Source organism: Lynx rufus, unplaced genomic scaffold, assembly GCF_022079265.1.
Source record: "Lynx rufus isolate CCGP_SWC_20201006 ecotype Redwood Valley unplaced genomic scaffold, mLynRuf1.p SCAF_5, whole genome shotgun sequence".
NCBI classification, from domain to species: domain Eukaryota; kingdom Metazoa; phylum Chordata; class Mammalia; order Carnivora; family Felidae; genus Lynx; species Lynx rufus.
The window spans coordinates 147,644,495-147,658,163 of NW_025814867.1; the positions used below are offsets into that span (position 1 = coordinate 147,644,495).

Below are 13,669 nucleotides of genomic sequence, written 5' to 3' on the forward strand. Positions count from 1 at the left end.
ATGCAACCTAGAATGTATTTTCGAGATTCTTGTGTGGCTGTATAATATTGTACAGCTTTGCAGAATAATACTCAGCTGAAGAAAGTGATTGCTTTTTCCTTTGCATGGTAAATCATATTGATTTTGTTTGATTATCAGTGTGCTTTTTATTGATATACAGAAAGAAAAGAAAGCAGCACACTGTTCCGTAGGGTTTGCTTCCTGTTTACAGTGGGCAGAAATGGGAGTGGGGTTCAGAACTGGGTCTCACACCCTCCCTGCCTGCAGTTTAGGAGAAATGATGGCAAGCTTATTTATGTTTTAATGCTTTCTTTGATATGAAAATAATTTCACCAGTACTCGATCTTAGGCAATTAGTTTTAAGTTCCATATCTTGCCTCCTAGTATAAAATGAGGATTGAGGCCCCTGGGTGGCTCAATCAGTTAAGCGTCCAACTTCAGCTCAGGTCATGATCTGGCAGTTCATGAGTTCCAGCCCCATGTTGGGCTCGGAGCCTGGAGCCCGCTTTGGATTCTGTGTCTCCCTCTCTCTCTGCCCCTCCTCCACTCACGCTCTGTCTCTCTCTCTCTCTCTCTCTCTCTCTCTCTCAAAAACAAGTATTAAAAAAAAATTTTTTTTTAATGAGGATTTCTTTTTGTATATAACTTTTTTAAAAGTTTATTTATTTTGAGAAACAGAGCTTGTAAGCGGGGAGGGGCAGAGAGTGAGGGGGAGAGAGAGAGAGAGAGAGAGAGAGAGAGAGAGGATCCCAAGCAGGCTCCACACTGCCAGAACAGAACCCGACGTGGGGCTCGAACCCGCGCACTATGAGATCATGACCTGAGCCAAAATCAAGAGTTGGACGCTTAACCAACTGAGCCACCCAGGCGCCCCTAAAATGAGGATTTCTGTTTCCTTTGGTCAGTGAGATTCACTGCACATCATCCAGCTAAAGACCGCATGAAGATAATACCTTCCCTTCACCGCTTTTCAGAGAAAAAAGATGTGTGTCTAAATACTTGCAGCTCTAGGGTATAAAGTTCTGAGGGCTGTGGTTAGATACTGTTAAGTTTTAGCCAGAAGCCAAAATGTCTTCTGCTTGCATGCGTTTTTGAAAACTTTGACTTGAGATCTAAATTATTTTCATACAAGTTCTGTCTTTTGGCTCACTTCCCCTCCCCTGGGAAACGTAGAGGAAGACTTACTTCACCAGGGATTATCAATAATAATTGTTCTTGGTGAAATCGGCACTTACATTTTATATGATTGCTTCAGGGACCTAAAACATCGACATTTCCGTGTCTCTTCGTATGGAGAGTTGCGCGGCTTTACTTTCTGCCAAAGGAGTTTTCTTCTTGGCTGATTCAGTTCGGGGGTCACATTCTAGCTGCTGCATTGTACTCGGCACCCTGGGTGGAGAAGAGGGGGATTGATGCTTTACAGATGTGCGCTGCTGGAGCCTGAGCCGGGAGGCTGTTCTACAGGGACCTAACACGGCCTCACTGCATTTGGCGTTGGGATGGCCTTTGTTCAGGGAGCGTCGGCCAGTGGACTCTGATGGGTTTGAGTTGCTGACATCAGATTTGGCTCTCCTTAGGCACTAAGTATGTGCTTCAGAAGTTTCTTGAATAGATGGAACTTGTTCAGTTGGTAAGGGCCGCAGTAGAGCAGAGGTCATTCATTTAGCTTGTTGTCATGCATATGTGTTCCGTGTAATGTTTTATTTTTGTTCCCTTCTCCCCACTGTTTTGGAAATAGAAAAAGGCCCACTTACAATTTCCGCACAGGAGAACGTAAAGGTGGTGTATTACCGAGCGCTCTATCCCTTTGAATCCAGAAGTCATGATGAGATCACGATCCAGCCCGGAGATATAGTAATGGTAAGAAAGACTCCCGTCAAAGTGTGATTTCTGTCAATGATTAGCACCTGTCCTCCTCCTGCACTTTATTTGACAGCGTGAAATTGTCACCGAGTATGAAATCCAGTAATCCAGCATCTGGACTTTTGAAGTATGGGCTCAGTCTTCCTTTCCTATCAGAATGAAAGGTGGTATTTAGAAATGTATCCTAACATCACTTTAAAATAGAGGTGTTAGAGAAAATGGGTTGTTATCACAGCCTTGGCATGTTTTTAAATCTATAAAGGTCTGGTAATTTCAGAGTTTAGATTACCACTTACATATTATGAATAGTCCTTAAGACATAGTTTTCAGTGCAAAATGCTTTATCATCATTTTCGTAATTGCCAATGATAACTTCTATATTTTCGGATCAGTGCATCTTTTTTCCCCTTTGTGTGATCGTTGAATTGTGTGAAGAGCCATGAATTACATACAGTGAATCTGCCTTCTTATTCTGCAAATGAGCAGATAAAAGAGTTTGGAATTTTGCTTTGTCAAAGTTTGTTTTCTTTAATTACGGTAATAGTTAAATATAATCTTATGAGTGTAACTCAAACTATAGTAACCAGTTTAAGAAGGAATGAAGCAATGTGGTTGACCGAAATCACTTTCTGAAGAGAACAGTAGTTCCTGCACCTAGTTAATAACTTAAGAATAAGAGTCTTAGAAATGGTCATACTTTGCATCACTTACTGTTGGGCATTTTTTGTTTGTTTAAAGATGGGGATGGTTCCGAATTTTAAAAGAACTATGAAAGTCAAAGATTGAGATAAGCATGCTTCTCATACTGGTATTACATGTCTTTGGACTAAAAACGTTGTAGAGGTCATTGCACCCTTACTTACGTGTTCCTCTCGCACGTATACATCAGATCTCTGGGTGGAGAAAACACGATCTTTAGTGAACCAAAACATGTAGAAAGAACAGTGTGTTTGGTATTCAGAGATATCAATCATTTCTCCCTTTTTTCTGATAGTTTTTTTCTTTACCTGTCATGGGCTAGAAATAAGAGAATCAAAACCAAATATCCAGATTCTTCACAAGTCAGAATCTCCGTAACAGTCACAAACCCTCTTCAAATATAGTCCAGCCTCCATTCAGCAAACTATTTGAATGCCTGGGTGCCAGCCTTACTCACTCTTTGCAGAAAGAGCCTCTCTTTCTCTTTGGCGGAGGCACCGCACTCATACACATGAACGGTGATTCAAGGCCGCCCCGTCACCACTGACTCTTTCCTGTGCTGTGTTTGCTAGGCCTGAAGCAGCTTTATTCATGCAGCCTCGTCTTTGAACTATTGTGGCTTTTAAAGCATTTGAATTGTTAAAATATGTAAAATATGACACCAGGAATCTAAAACTTGTGAGAGTACAAGGTGACATCAGATAGGGCCTCATAACAAAGCGTGTTTTTTTGTTTTTTTACACTGGAAAAAAAAAAAAAAAAGAGCCTGACGTTTTGAAACTGGATTTTGTTGCAACACCAGGTACAGAAAAGTAGTGTTCTCTTGTTGAGATAAGGAAGTGTTACAAAATGTTACAATGAAGAAGCGTTACAGATGATCTATACTGAGAAAATATTGGTATTCTTTGGAAACATAGTCTTGTTACAATGATACTTTTCCTCAAATTGGCTAGTTAACCACCCTCTTGACTAGATGAATAGAGTTTAGATATACTGTAAAAATAAAACATTTCATTAAACATATTTTGCCTTGCTTTCAAACCTTTGCTTTCCTGGTGGAGGTTAAAGGGGAATGGGTAAGTCTATGTAACTGTCAGGAAGTCTACATCTCATTAAGTGTTTTCTTCTTTTAAGTCGCTTTGATTCTGTGTAAGTACGCATACCTTTGGGTGTTATCGTGGAAGTAGAAACATGTTTTGAGTTTGTACAGTAGGTTGTGCTTAAAAAAGAAAACAGAGAAAAAAGAGGTATAAAAGTATGTGTACCAGATTTCTCTGTGCTAGATTCCATTTAAGGACTAACTTGAAGGCTGTGTATTTGGCAATTATAAGGTCAAGTCTCTGTCTCAGAGTACAGACAAAAATTAAGTTCCAGGTAGTTTAAGCTTAGAAGATAAAATTCTTAATTTTTTTAAAGGAGAATATTGGAATAATTTCCCGGCAAAGAAATACCTTTTTGAGCTAAAACCAGAAGCCATAAATGATAAAAATGGACAGATTTGACAATGTAAAATAATTTATACTTGTATACTGCAAAATACATCCATAATAAAGACTCCAAAAAGTTAATATGAAAGAAACCCACAAATTATAAAAGTTGTCCAAGGATATGAGGAGATGGTAAAAAGAAGAAAAGCAAATGATTTTAAAAATATATAAAAAGAGGCTTTATCTCATTGGCGATCAGGAAATGCAGGTTAAGAAAAAAACAGCATTTTTCATTTCTCAACTGAGCAAATTTAAAAGTTTGGTAATATCCCGCTTTGTCAAAAGTGTAGGAAAGTAGTTGTAATATACACCGTCAGCACGATTGTATGAATTGGCTAAGCTATTTGAGAAGCAATTCGACAATGCCTATTCAAATTTCAAATTCTTATTCCCCTTGACCCAGAAATTCTGTTATTCTCCCTCCGTTAGACTGTTTTTTGGCATTTGCACAAATATATGTGCATGTGGATCTTCACTGCAGCATTGTTGGTAAAAGCAAAAAAGGAACATCCCAGTATAGCAAGGGAGTAGTTTGAATAAATTATGATATAGCTAAACAGTATGATCAAGATGTTTTTAAAAAATCGTATAGATCTACATATACAGATAAGCTCACCAGTAAAAAAAAAAAAAAAGCAGAAACAATATGCACAGTGTAATTGCATTTTGGTTAAATAAAATATTGTGTGTGTGTGTGTGTGTGTGTGTACATGTGAATGTTTTTGTGTATGTAGTTCGAGTCCTGAAGTACAGACATGAAACCATTAACATTGGTTCCTGCTGGGCAGTAAAGAGGGGTCTTCATGTTTAATTTTTCGTACTTTTGTATTATTTTCATACTTACAAATGTATCAACATTTGTAATTTTTAAATGAAACACTGGAATTAATCCAACTTTGACAAGTATAACAGAGAATGTCCACCCAGTACTGGAATGGTGTTTGCTTTATCTATCTCAGACATCCCAAATATACAATGAAATGTGGAATGTGTACTGCTGGGCATAATTTACTGGCTTGCTGAAGGGACAGCAGCAGTGTCTTCATTTTATAGCACACAATGTAACATGACACCCCAAATGACACTCAACTAGATTATCTTCCTGAGGTTAACAGTCAGTGCAAAAACTACAGAAATTGACATGGGATAGTAACAGATTTTTTATTCCCTACAGTTTGAGGTCAAGAAACATGGTCATGAAAATATGTAGTAGAACATTACTATCAATCTCTTAGTTGAATAATCAGGAGTTCACTTATTTTTGTGGGCACAGTAATCATAAGATTCTCAGATTTCTCAAACTTCCTTAAAAAATAGCTGACTATACTGGTTAGATTAAAAAAACCTAACATATCCTTTTTTTAGCATAGGCAGTGTTGGAGGGAGCTCTAAAAAGTATTTTGTTCTTGAAAAAACTTGGTGTCCAGTTTTCTCCAAAAAAAAGTTTTCATGGTTAACAAAAATTAAAGTGCTGTCTTATATATCATCCTATTCTAAATATTGTTCATAATATAAAGAAATACAAGAGGATGTCTGCCATTGATGTTTCAAATCTTTTTAGAAAGGTAGGAAGAAACACATGAAAAAGCCAATGCCTGATGAAGTTCTCAGGGAATTCTTACTAACTCTGCTAGGAACTTAAGAGGAAAGGAATCCGAATGAGCCGATATGCTCAGGGAAGAACTTCTTAATGGAAGCTTCTTAAATGAGTTTGACCTTGATAGCTAGGGCTTAGATACTGTGAACATTGATGTGGCCTATCTCTGATCTGAAGGTCGCAGTATTTGGAGGATGACTAAATCACATTTGACATCCATAATGCATTGGAATAGCATAAGAAATTAGAAGACCTTTCTTTGCTCACTGCCATTTTGTTGAAGTTTGTCTTAAGAGCACAGGCTGATCATCTAACTCAGCAGGTCCCGGTGGTGTAGGACTGAGTACATCAGAACGGCTCAGGAGTTTTAAAAAAACAACCCATTCCAGGGCTCACCCCCAGAGACTCTGGGAACTTTATTCCAAATACAGGATTCAAAATCTTCTCCAAGTGGTTCGTTCTGTTAGGCAGTCACTAACAGGAACCACTGATCTAACCTAATGCCTTTTTCCTGTCAAGACTAATCCTAAATCATTTCTGGAAAATACCGTCTTAGAAATAGCTTTAAAAAAAAAAAAAAAAAGACGCTCTTCAGTGGTTGTCAGCCCTCAACCAGTTCAGTTCATTCTGAAGATTGTTTATCTTCTTACATTCATTGTTTTTCTTTTTTTTTTCCTCTTGATGGAATTTTTTTTTTTTTTTAATATAGTCAATACCTTTCCTTTCCTGCCTTCCTTCGATTTCTGAGGGTGGCTTGTTTAGTAACAATTGGTCATAGTATCCTTGCTTGTTTAGTAACAATTGGTCATAGTATCCTTACTTTTTGAGGAACCAGTACATTACGATTCCAGCAGTGGTCCACATGTGGCCCACTGCCTGTTTTGTCATAAAGTTTTATTGGAACACAGACTTACTCATTTGTGTACTGCCTACAGCTGCTTTTGTGCTGCAAGGGCAGGGTTGAATAGTTACAACAGAGGAAGAATTTCCTGGATTAGAGCTTTAGAAAACTATTTTAATATTCTAACCCAAAAATTTGGGGGGAAACGTTCTGTTTCCAGGCTGGCAAATGCATGAAACACGTGCTACCCCCCATACTCCTTACCACATCCTAGACAGCCACACTGGCTGGTCTGAGTCTGTACACAGTTTAAGTCTCTTTGCCGTCCTTGTTCTGTGTCATTGTGAGGGGAGAGGGAATTTCTATTTCCCTTCTTTGTGACACAGTAAGAGGTTTTAGAAATACTTGGGCTACCAAATGAATTTAGCAGACATGAAGCATAGAAGCCTTGAGAGAGGAGATGTAATGGTATCCGGCTTCAGCCATGTGTCCTTGACCCTAACAGCTGCTATGAGCATTTGACTGTTGCATCCAAGCCCTACAGCATACAGTGTATGTTAACATTTTGTATGCTAGATCTGTGACATTCCAGATGGGTGTGAACTATCTGGGGTTTGCATTTCCCACTTTGATAAGGTTCTACTAGATTGACTGCAAATGCTTTGAGGTGTTGCAGTGGGACTGGTTAAGTGAAATTGTATTAAGACCAACACTGTTAAGATTTCAGAACCCCCTGACTTTTAGCCACCAATAAATGAATTTACTTTATATATGTTGAAGTCCACATTATAGCCAGCCATGTCACAAAGTTTGTGTGCCTAACTGTTCTCGTTCTATTCTAATCTTATGTACTGTCTTTCCACAACTGGATTGGCATTTGGGCTAAAGTTTCTCAAATCCAGGAGGAACTATTTCTCCCTTTCCTATGAAACCTTTGTGCTTTTTCTAAGTGGTTAATTTAATGTTAAGAGTGAATTTTTATTATATCCTCTGAATCTTAAAATTAAGTCATTCATTAAAATTAATGGATTCCTATTAGAACAAATCAGGCTAATTGAGACTATTGTTTGGTCAAAGTTGACCAATGAATTTCCTTGGTTAAAAGGGAACAGCTGATTTCACTACTACCCTGAGTGATGGAGAAACTCTTGTTTGACCAGATAAGAGGCTAATGTGGCATCTTCTCCCCTTCTTAAGTATATGAAACTCCTTTCAGCAGTGAAGCGTACTTTCTGTAGTGTGCTTTCTGTTCTTATCAGGAGAAGGGGGCTGGGTGCGATCAGCTAACTAGGGTACAAGCTAGACCTGCCCACAGGGCAGGACATTTCGTTGGGGCTTCAGATCCAGTTCTAGATGTCAACACCAAAAGTCTTGTTAACCAGGTAAGACCCTGTGTCTCGAAGGAATGACAGTAAATTATAGGACATAATCGAGTAAAGCAGCTGACATTTGAGGAGGTCCTACCTGGACAGACTAGTCGAAGTTTCCGACAGGCCATGGTCAAGGATTGAACTCCAGCCCCTAGAGGATTACTGCTGGCAAGAAAGCAGACCCTACAGGTCCCAGGCAGGTTCCTAGAGCAGAGAACACCCCATACCGAGAACTGGAGAGTGTTACCTAAAGTGAGGGTAAGGACCAGGACAAAAGCCCAAATGAGAGAACTCCAGTACAGAGTCAGAGCTGGACAATAGGAAAGATGGCTTTTAAAAGTCTATCATTAAACACTTCTCATATGCCAGGCAGGGTTTTAACTATTTAACAATCCTCATAGCCACCCTAGTAAGACGGGTACTATTATTATCCCCATTTCAGACAAACAAGCTGAGGCACTAGGAGATGAAGGTTGCCCAGTCCCAGTTAATAAATCGTAGAACTAGTATTTAAAGGGGGGCAGTCTAATTGCAGTGCCCTACTCCTGATCATGATGACACCTTGCTGTCTTGAGGCTAAGTGACTGTGTCAGGCTCAAGTTAGTGAGTTAGGCTCACCTTTGGTCCTAGAATGAGTAGAGGGGGATGGGAGCTTGACTGTTGAATTTGCTGAGGAGTTGGGGAGCCCCTGGCACCATTTGGCCTAGAAACAGCTGTTTCCAGTGCAAAGCTGTGGCAATATTGAAATGTGTCATAATCACTAATAAATATAAATGAAGAAAGAAAGGCATTTCTAGTCATTTGAGTTTAGCATAAAATCCAAGTGGAAGAAAATGTCATCTTAAATCCTCGTCTAGGGAAAGAGTGGGGCTGCCCAGAAAAAGGAACGTAAGGACAAAACAGTGTGGGGGAGTTGAATGAAAAGTGACTAATGTGTTCACATCTGATGTAAGTGTTAGCAAGAATATCAGAACTATAAAGCAAAAAATAAAACCTCTGAAGCAGTGTGGCTGTTTATCTCGGGGAACTCCTTTTTGGAGAATTCAGTTTTTTTTTTTTATTTTTTTTTTCAACGTTTATTTATTTTTGGGACAGAGAGAGACAGAGCATGAACGGGGGAGGGGCAGAGAGAGAGGGAGACACAGAATCGGAAACAGGCTCCAGGCTCTGAGCCATCAGCCCAGAGCCTGACGCGGGGCTCGAACTCCCGGACCACGAGATCGTGACCTGGCTGAAGTCGGACGCTTAACCGACTGCGCCACCCAGGCGCCCCGAGAATTCACAGTTTTAAAAATTGCTTTTGCCCCTGACATTAAGGGTTCCCTGAGGTGGAGCAGAGTACAAGGATCATCCACCTACTGAATATTTTGTAAATCAGATGTATAGTTAAGTAGTAAGCCCTATCTGCTTTTTCCACCCCACCCCAAGCAGTTTTAAAATTCAAGAATGCTAACAAATATTATGCTTACTCTGCACTGAATACAGATAGTAGATGTTTGGTTCCATAATTTGGGACTTGATTTATTTTTATTTTTTATTTTTATTTTTTTTTACTGTATATTTGAATGAACTAGAAAACTGGTATTTTTGCCCATATTTGCAAAGTCATTGTTAACTCATTTCTGTGATCTCTAAAGAACAACATTAATGTCTGATGCAGTGTTCAGTGTTTTACCTCCTCAGGCAGTAATATTAAGAAATAAAAATAAGAGGAGGTCTCTGATAGGCCTTTATTTGATATAGTAATGAAATTAGTTTTCTAATAGTGAATGTAATTTTCCTCCAAAGTCATTCTCATGTGGCTCATAAAATTGTGGGGGTAACTCATAAAGATTGGTAGAACCATTCTGGTGGTTTTGAATGATCTTTTTAAATCTGAATTAAAATGCAAACACTAAAAGCACTTGATGTAATAAATAGCCTCTGTGAGAGTTTTAAACAGCAGCTTTCTGTATTCTCATGTGCACTTTTAGGACATTAAAGTTAAATTTATATAAAGAAAACTATGGGACCTTATTAATAAAATTCAGTGTTGCTGTGAATAACCACTTTCTGGATTTTCTCATCATGTGTCTACGGAGCTTTTAAATGGCTTAAGGTCAGCTTTGGTTCCCAAGGAAACTAAGACTGTGTTTGTATCGTTCTTATCTGTGTGCTGAACAAACACTGCTTAATTATTAGAGATATTTAAAGGTTTTTTTAAAATTTATTATTATTTTTTTAATTTGAGAGAGTGGGAGGAGGGGGGGTGGAGAGAGAGAGAGAGAGAGAGAGAGAGAGAGAATGAATCCCAGGCAGGCTCCATACTCAGCACGGAGCCTGACTTGGGACCCAAACCCATGACCCTGGGGTCATGACCTGAGCCAAAATCAAGAGTCAGACACTCAAAGGACTGAGCCACCCAGGCGCCCCATTAGAGATTTTTAGAATACTGATTACTGTTGATTACATCCTTTGCTTTCCATTTTAAATAATAAACCCTAGTTAAATTATTTTTTAATAACTGCATGACTTCCTGAGTGATGAATGCTATCAGATCACTTTCCAATTCCAGGGAACTTTAAAAATTTAAACTATGAGCCTGAGGACTTTAGTCACTTTATCTTAACCACCATTGCTAGAAAAAGAAACAAAAAAGCTTTAAAAAAGCACAAAGAAAGAACTTCAATTACAACACGTACTGTTTTTTTAGAGTTAATGTTTAGAGACCGTTTTTCCAGACACTGAGACTAGCATAGGGTGAAGAAATGTCTGTGCAGCGTGCGCCAGGGTCAGAGGCTTGGGGCTTTGTCCTGGTGGAGAGCGTGGTGTCTTTCCGGGGGTTGATTTAGCTCCACTTGTGTTAAACTTTGTGACTTTCCTGCAGGTGGATGAAAGCCAAACTGGAGAACCGGGCTGGCTTGGAGGAGAATTAAAAGGAAAGACAGGATGGTTCCCTGCAAACTATGCAGAGAAAATCCCAGAAAACGAGGTTCCTGCTCCAGTCAAACCTGGGCCCGACACGACCTCTACCCCTGCACCCAAACTGGCCGTGCGTGAGACCCCCGCTCCTGTGGCTGTGACCGCTCCAGAGCCCTCCACGACCCCCAACAACTGGGCTGATTTCAGCTCCACGTATGTATAGACACACTGTTCCTGAGGACTTTTGAACTCCTCACTTAGTAATCTTTTTAAAGTATTCTTAGAGCTTTGGGCTGTACCTCTGTGTAAAGGAGCAGGCTGATTTTCGTTACCTCTCCCCCTGACCACTCTACTGGCAAATTGTGGATTATGCTGTCTGAACTCAATTTAATTATTTCATTGCTCAGCAGTGGTATGCCCTGGGACAAAATAAAGCCTGTTATCTCGTTGCGTTCAGTAATTTGTATCTTTCATTCTTGTAGAAGAAATGGAGAAATACCATTTCCTAATAATCTGTTTGACATCCAGGGCAGTCAGCAAATAGAGTCATTTCCTGCATGTAAACAGCACTTTTTTGCTGGTCAGAAACAGAAATTGAATTCAGTCATGTGGTTCTGAATAAGATAGAAAGCTGTTTCCTTTAAAGCTTGCCTCTGTCATCAGTCTTGTGCACACGTACCTGTGAGCAAAGATATGTGTGCTCTTGGCCATTGTGAGTGCCACGCCCTTGGGCATCAGGAAATAGCATTAAAAACTGTGTAAGCAGAGGTTTGAAATGATAAAGGAAGCTGCTGTCCACACTTGTAGTTACAGGACCATGATCTACACATACAGTTGTCTAAAAATATTTTCTGCAAGCATCCAAGTAAGAGTGATAAGTAATTTCACTCTTGTAATTTCTTTTTCAAGCCTAATCATCTTTCAGAAAAAACAAATGGAAGGTAAGGAGTCAAGTCCTGCTAGAGACAGATCAGATGGCTCACACAGAGCAGAGAAAGGAACATGGTGACCAACAGCAGAGGAAGTGGAAGGAAGGATGTAAGACAAAGCAAGTTTTTCCTGCTCCGATTTTCATGTAAAAGGTTGAAGGTGCTAAGAAAGGTCCTCCCTGTCTAGTTTCTGCTTAGAAGTAGCCTTCCTTTAGCATGGTTCCAAGTTGAAACTCTCCATTCCTCTCTTGATCTCATTAAAAAGTTCGGGCTTTTTAAAACTGAAGCTTAGGTTAACGTAGAAGATAAATACCGTGTTTTCCAGGATTTTGTTCTGCTGTGATCCAGTCATTGTGACAGTCTTCCTCCATAAACGTGTGCTGTGCGGTTCTCCAGCTGTCATTAGGGGGCATCTTATTTTCTAAACCCAGAATCAGGATGTGCAGTCCAACAAAGGAATTATTTTGATTTTCAAATGTGTTTATGTCTTACAAAGATGTAAAAAGTAAATTACATGTGGATCTGCAGTCACACAGATGCACATAGTTAACATTAAAAAATTCACAAAATCAAAGCTGCCCCTGAGACCCAGCACAACTGGTCACTGTCAGGATTCCACCTACAGTTACCCTGGTGGCTCGACATAGGCCTGGTGCTTGCAGCAGGATGGACAGGACAGACAAACGGAGTTAAGCACCAGCTGCCAGACTGGCATGTGTTCGAATGTGGTGTGTAACTTCTTTTTTGCTGATTGCACTGTTGTTGCTACAAATGACCGTGATCATTGTGTGAGGATGCTTCTCTGGTGCTTTAGAGTTGCAAAGAGACGCTATCCCATATTTCATGTGACCCTCACCACTAACCAAAGTGGCAGAATGTTGTTCCCATTTTATCAATGAGAAGTGAAGATTCAGAGAAACTATCATAATTTGCCTGAGGTTCATCGCTAGTGAAGCTCAGATTCAAACCCAAGTCTAAGGCTCTTTCCTCCCCATCATGTTCTTGAACCTTTTTTTTTTTTTAAGAATATTTATTTATTCAATTGTTTGTTTATTTTAGAGAGAGTGTGTGAGTAAGTGAGGTACAGAGAGTGAGACTGAAAGAATCCCACAAGGTGCAGAGAGACAGAGAGAGACAGAGTGCGGAGCCCAGACTGGGGCTCGAGCTCACCCAAAGCAGGACTCAAACTCATGAACTGTGAGATCATAACCCGAGCGGAAGTCAGATGCTTAACTGACTAAGCCACCCAGGCACCCCTGTTTATTTTTTATATGTTTGCTTATTTTTGAGAGAGGGCGAGAATGTAGGGGAGCAGGTGAGGGGCAGAGAGAGAGGGGGACAGAGGATCTAAAGCAGCCTGTGTGCTGACGGCCGGGACAGCCCGATGCCAGGCTCGAACTCACACACTCTGAGATCGTCACCTGAGCCAAAGTCTGACACTTAGCCGACTCGGCCACCCAGGTGCCCCAGATGTTTCTGAACTTTAGAAAGCCCCATAAATGTACTGGGTCTGCGTCTGCATCTGCTGCAGGTGAAAAGCTGGCACCTCAGGAAGTACTTCTCACGGAGGCCTACTTTTCCTTCCAGGTGGCCCACCAGCACGAATGAGAAGCCAGAAACCGACAACTGGGATGCGTGGGCAGCCCAGCCCTCACTCACCGTCCCAAGTGCAGGCCAGCTACGGCAGAGGTCAGCCTTCACTCCAGCCACGGCCACGGGCTCGTCTCCATCCCCTGTGTTAGGCCAGGTGAGAGCAGTCAGTGGGTGTGCGTGTGTATACATGCTGTATACAGTGGCGGCACATTTGGCAAGTGCTTATTGGCCGGGTTGTTTGTATGCACGTGGGGCAGTTGGCAGTGCGGGATTCGGTTCACATTTTCCCGACAGCATCGAGGGGCCTGAAGAGTTTAGAGGAGGGCGATCTCCCGCACAGGTTGACCAGGGAAGCTTCACTAGGGAAGTGGCATTTGAGTGGCATCTTA

The 13,669-nt window shown here is 40.6% G+C and overlaps 1 protein-coding gene across 1 annotated transcript in view; it reads left to right on the top strand.

Moving 5' to 3' along the window:
• Positions 1 to 13,669, top strand: part of ITSN1 (intersectin 1) — a 218,383-nt gene that overhangs the window by 138,436 nt on the left and 66,278 nt on the right. The window contains exons 19-22 of the mRNA XM_047099240.1: positions 1,739 to 1,860; positions 3,624 to 3,638; positions 10,724 to 10,971; positions 13,275 to 13,434. Of these exons, the coding sequence (XP_046955196.1) occupies positions 1,739 to 1,860; positions 3,624 to 3,638; positions 10,724 to 10,971; positions 13,275 to 13,434 (545 nt within the window). The remainder of the gene's footprint in view (positions 1 to 1,738; positions 1,861 to 3,623; positions 3,639 to 10,723; positions 10,972 to 13,274; positions 13,435 to 13,669) is intronic.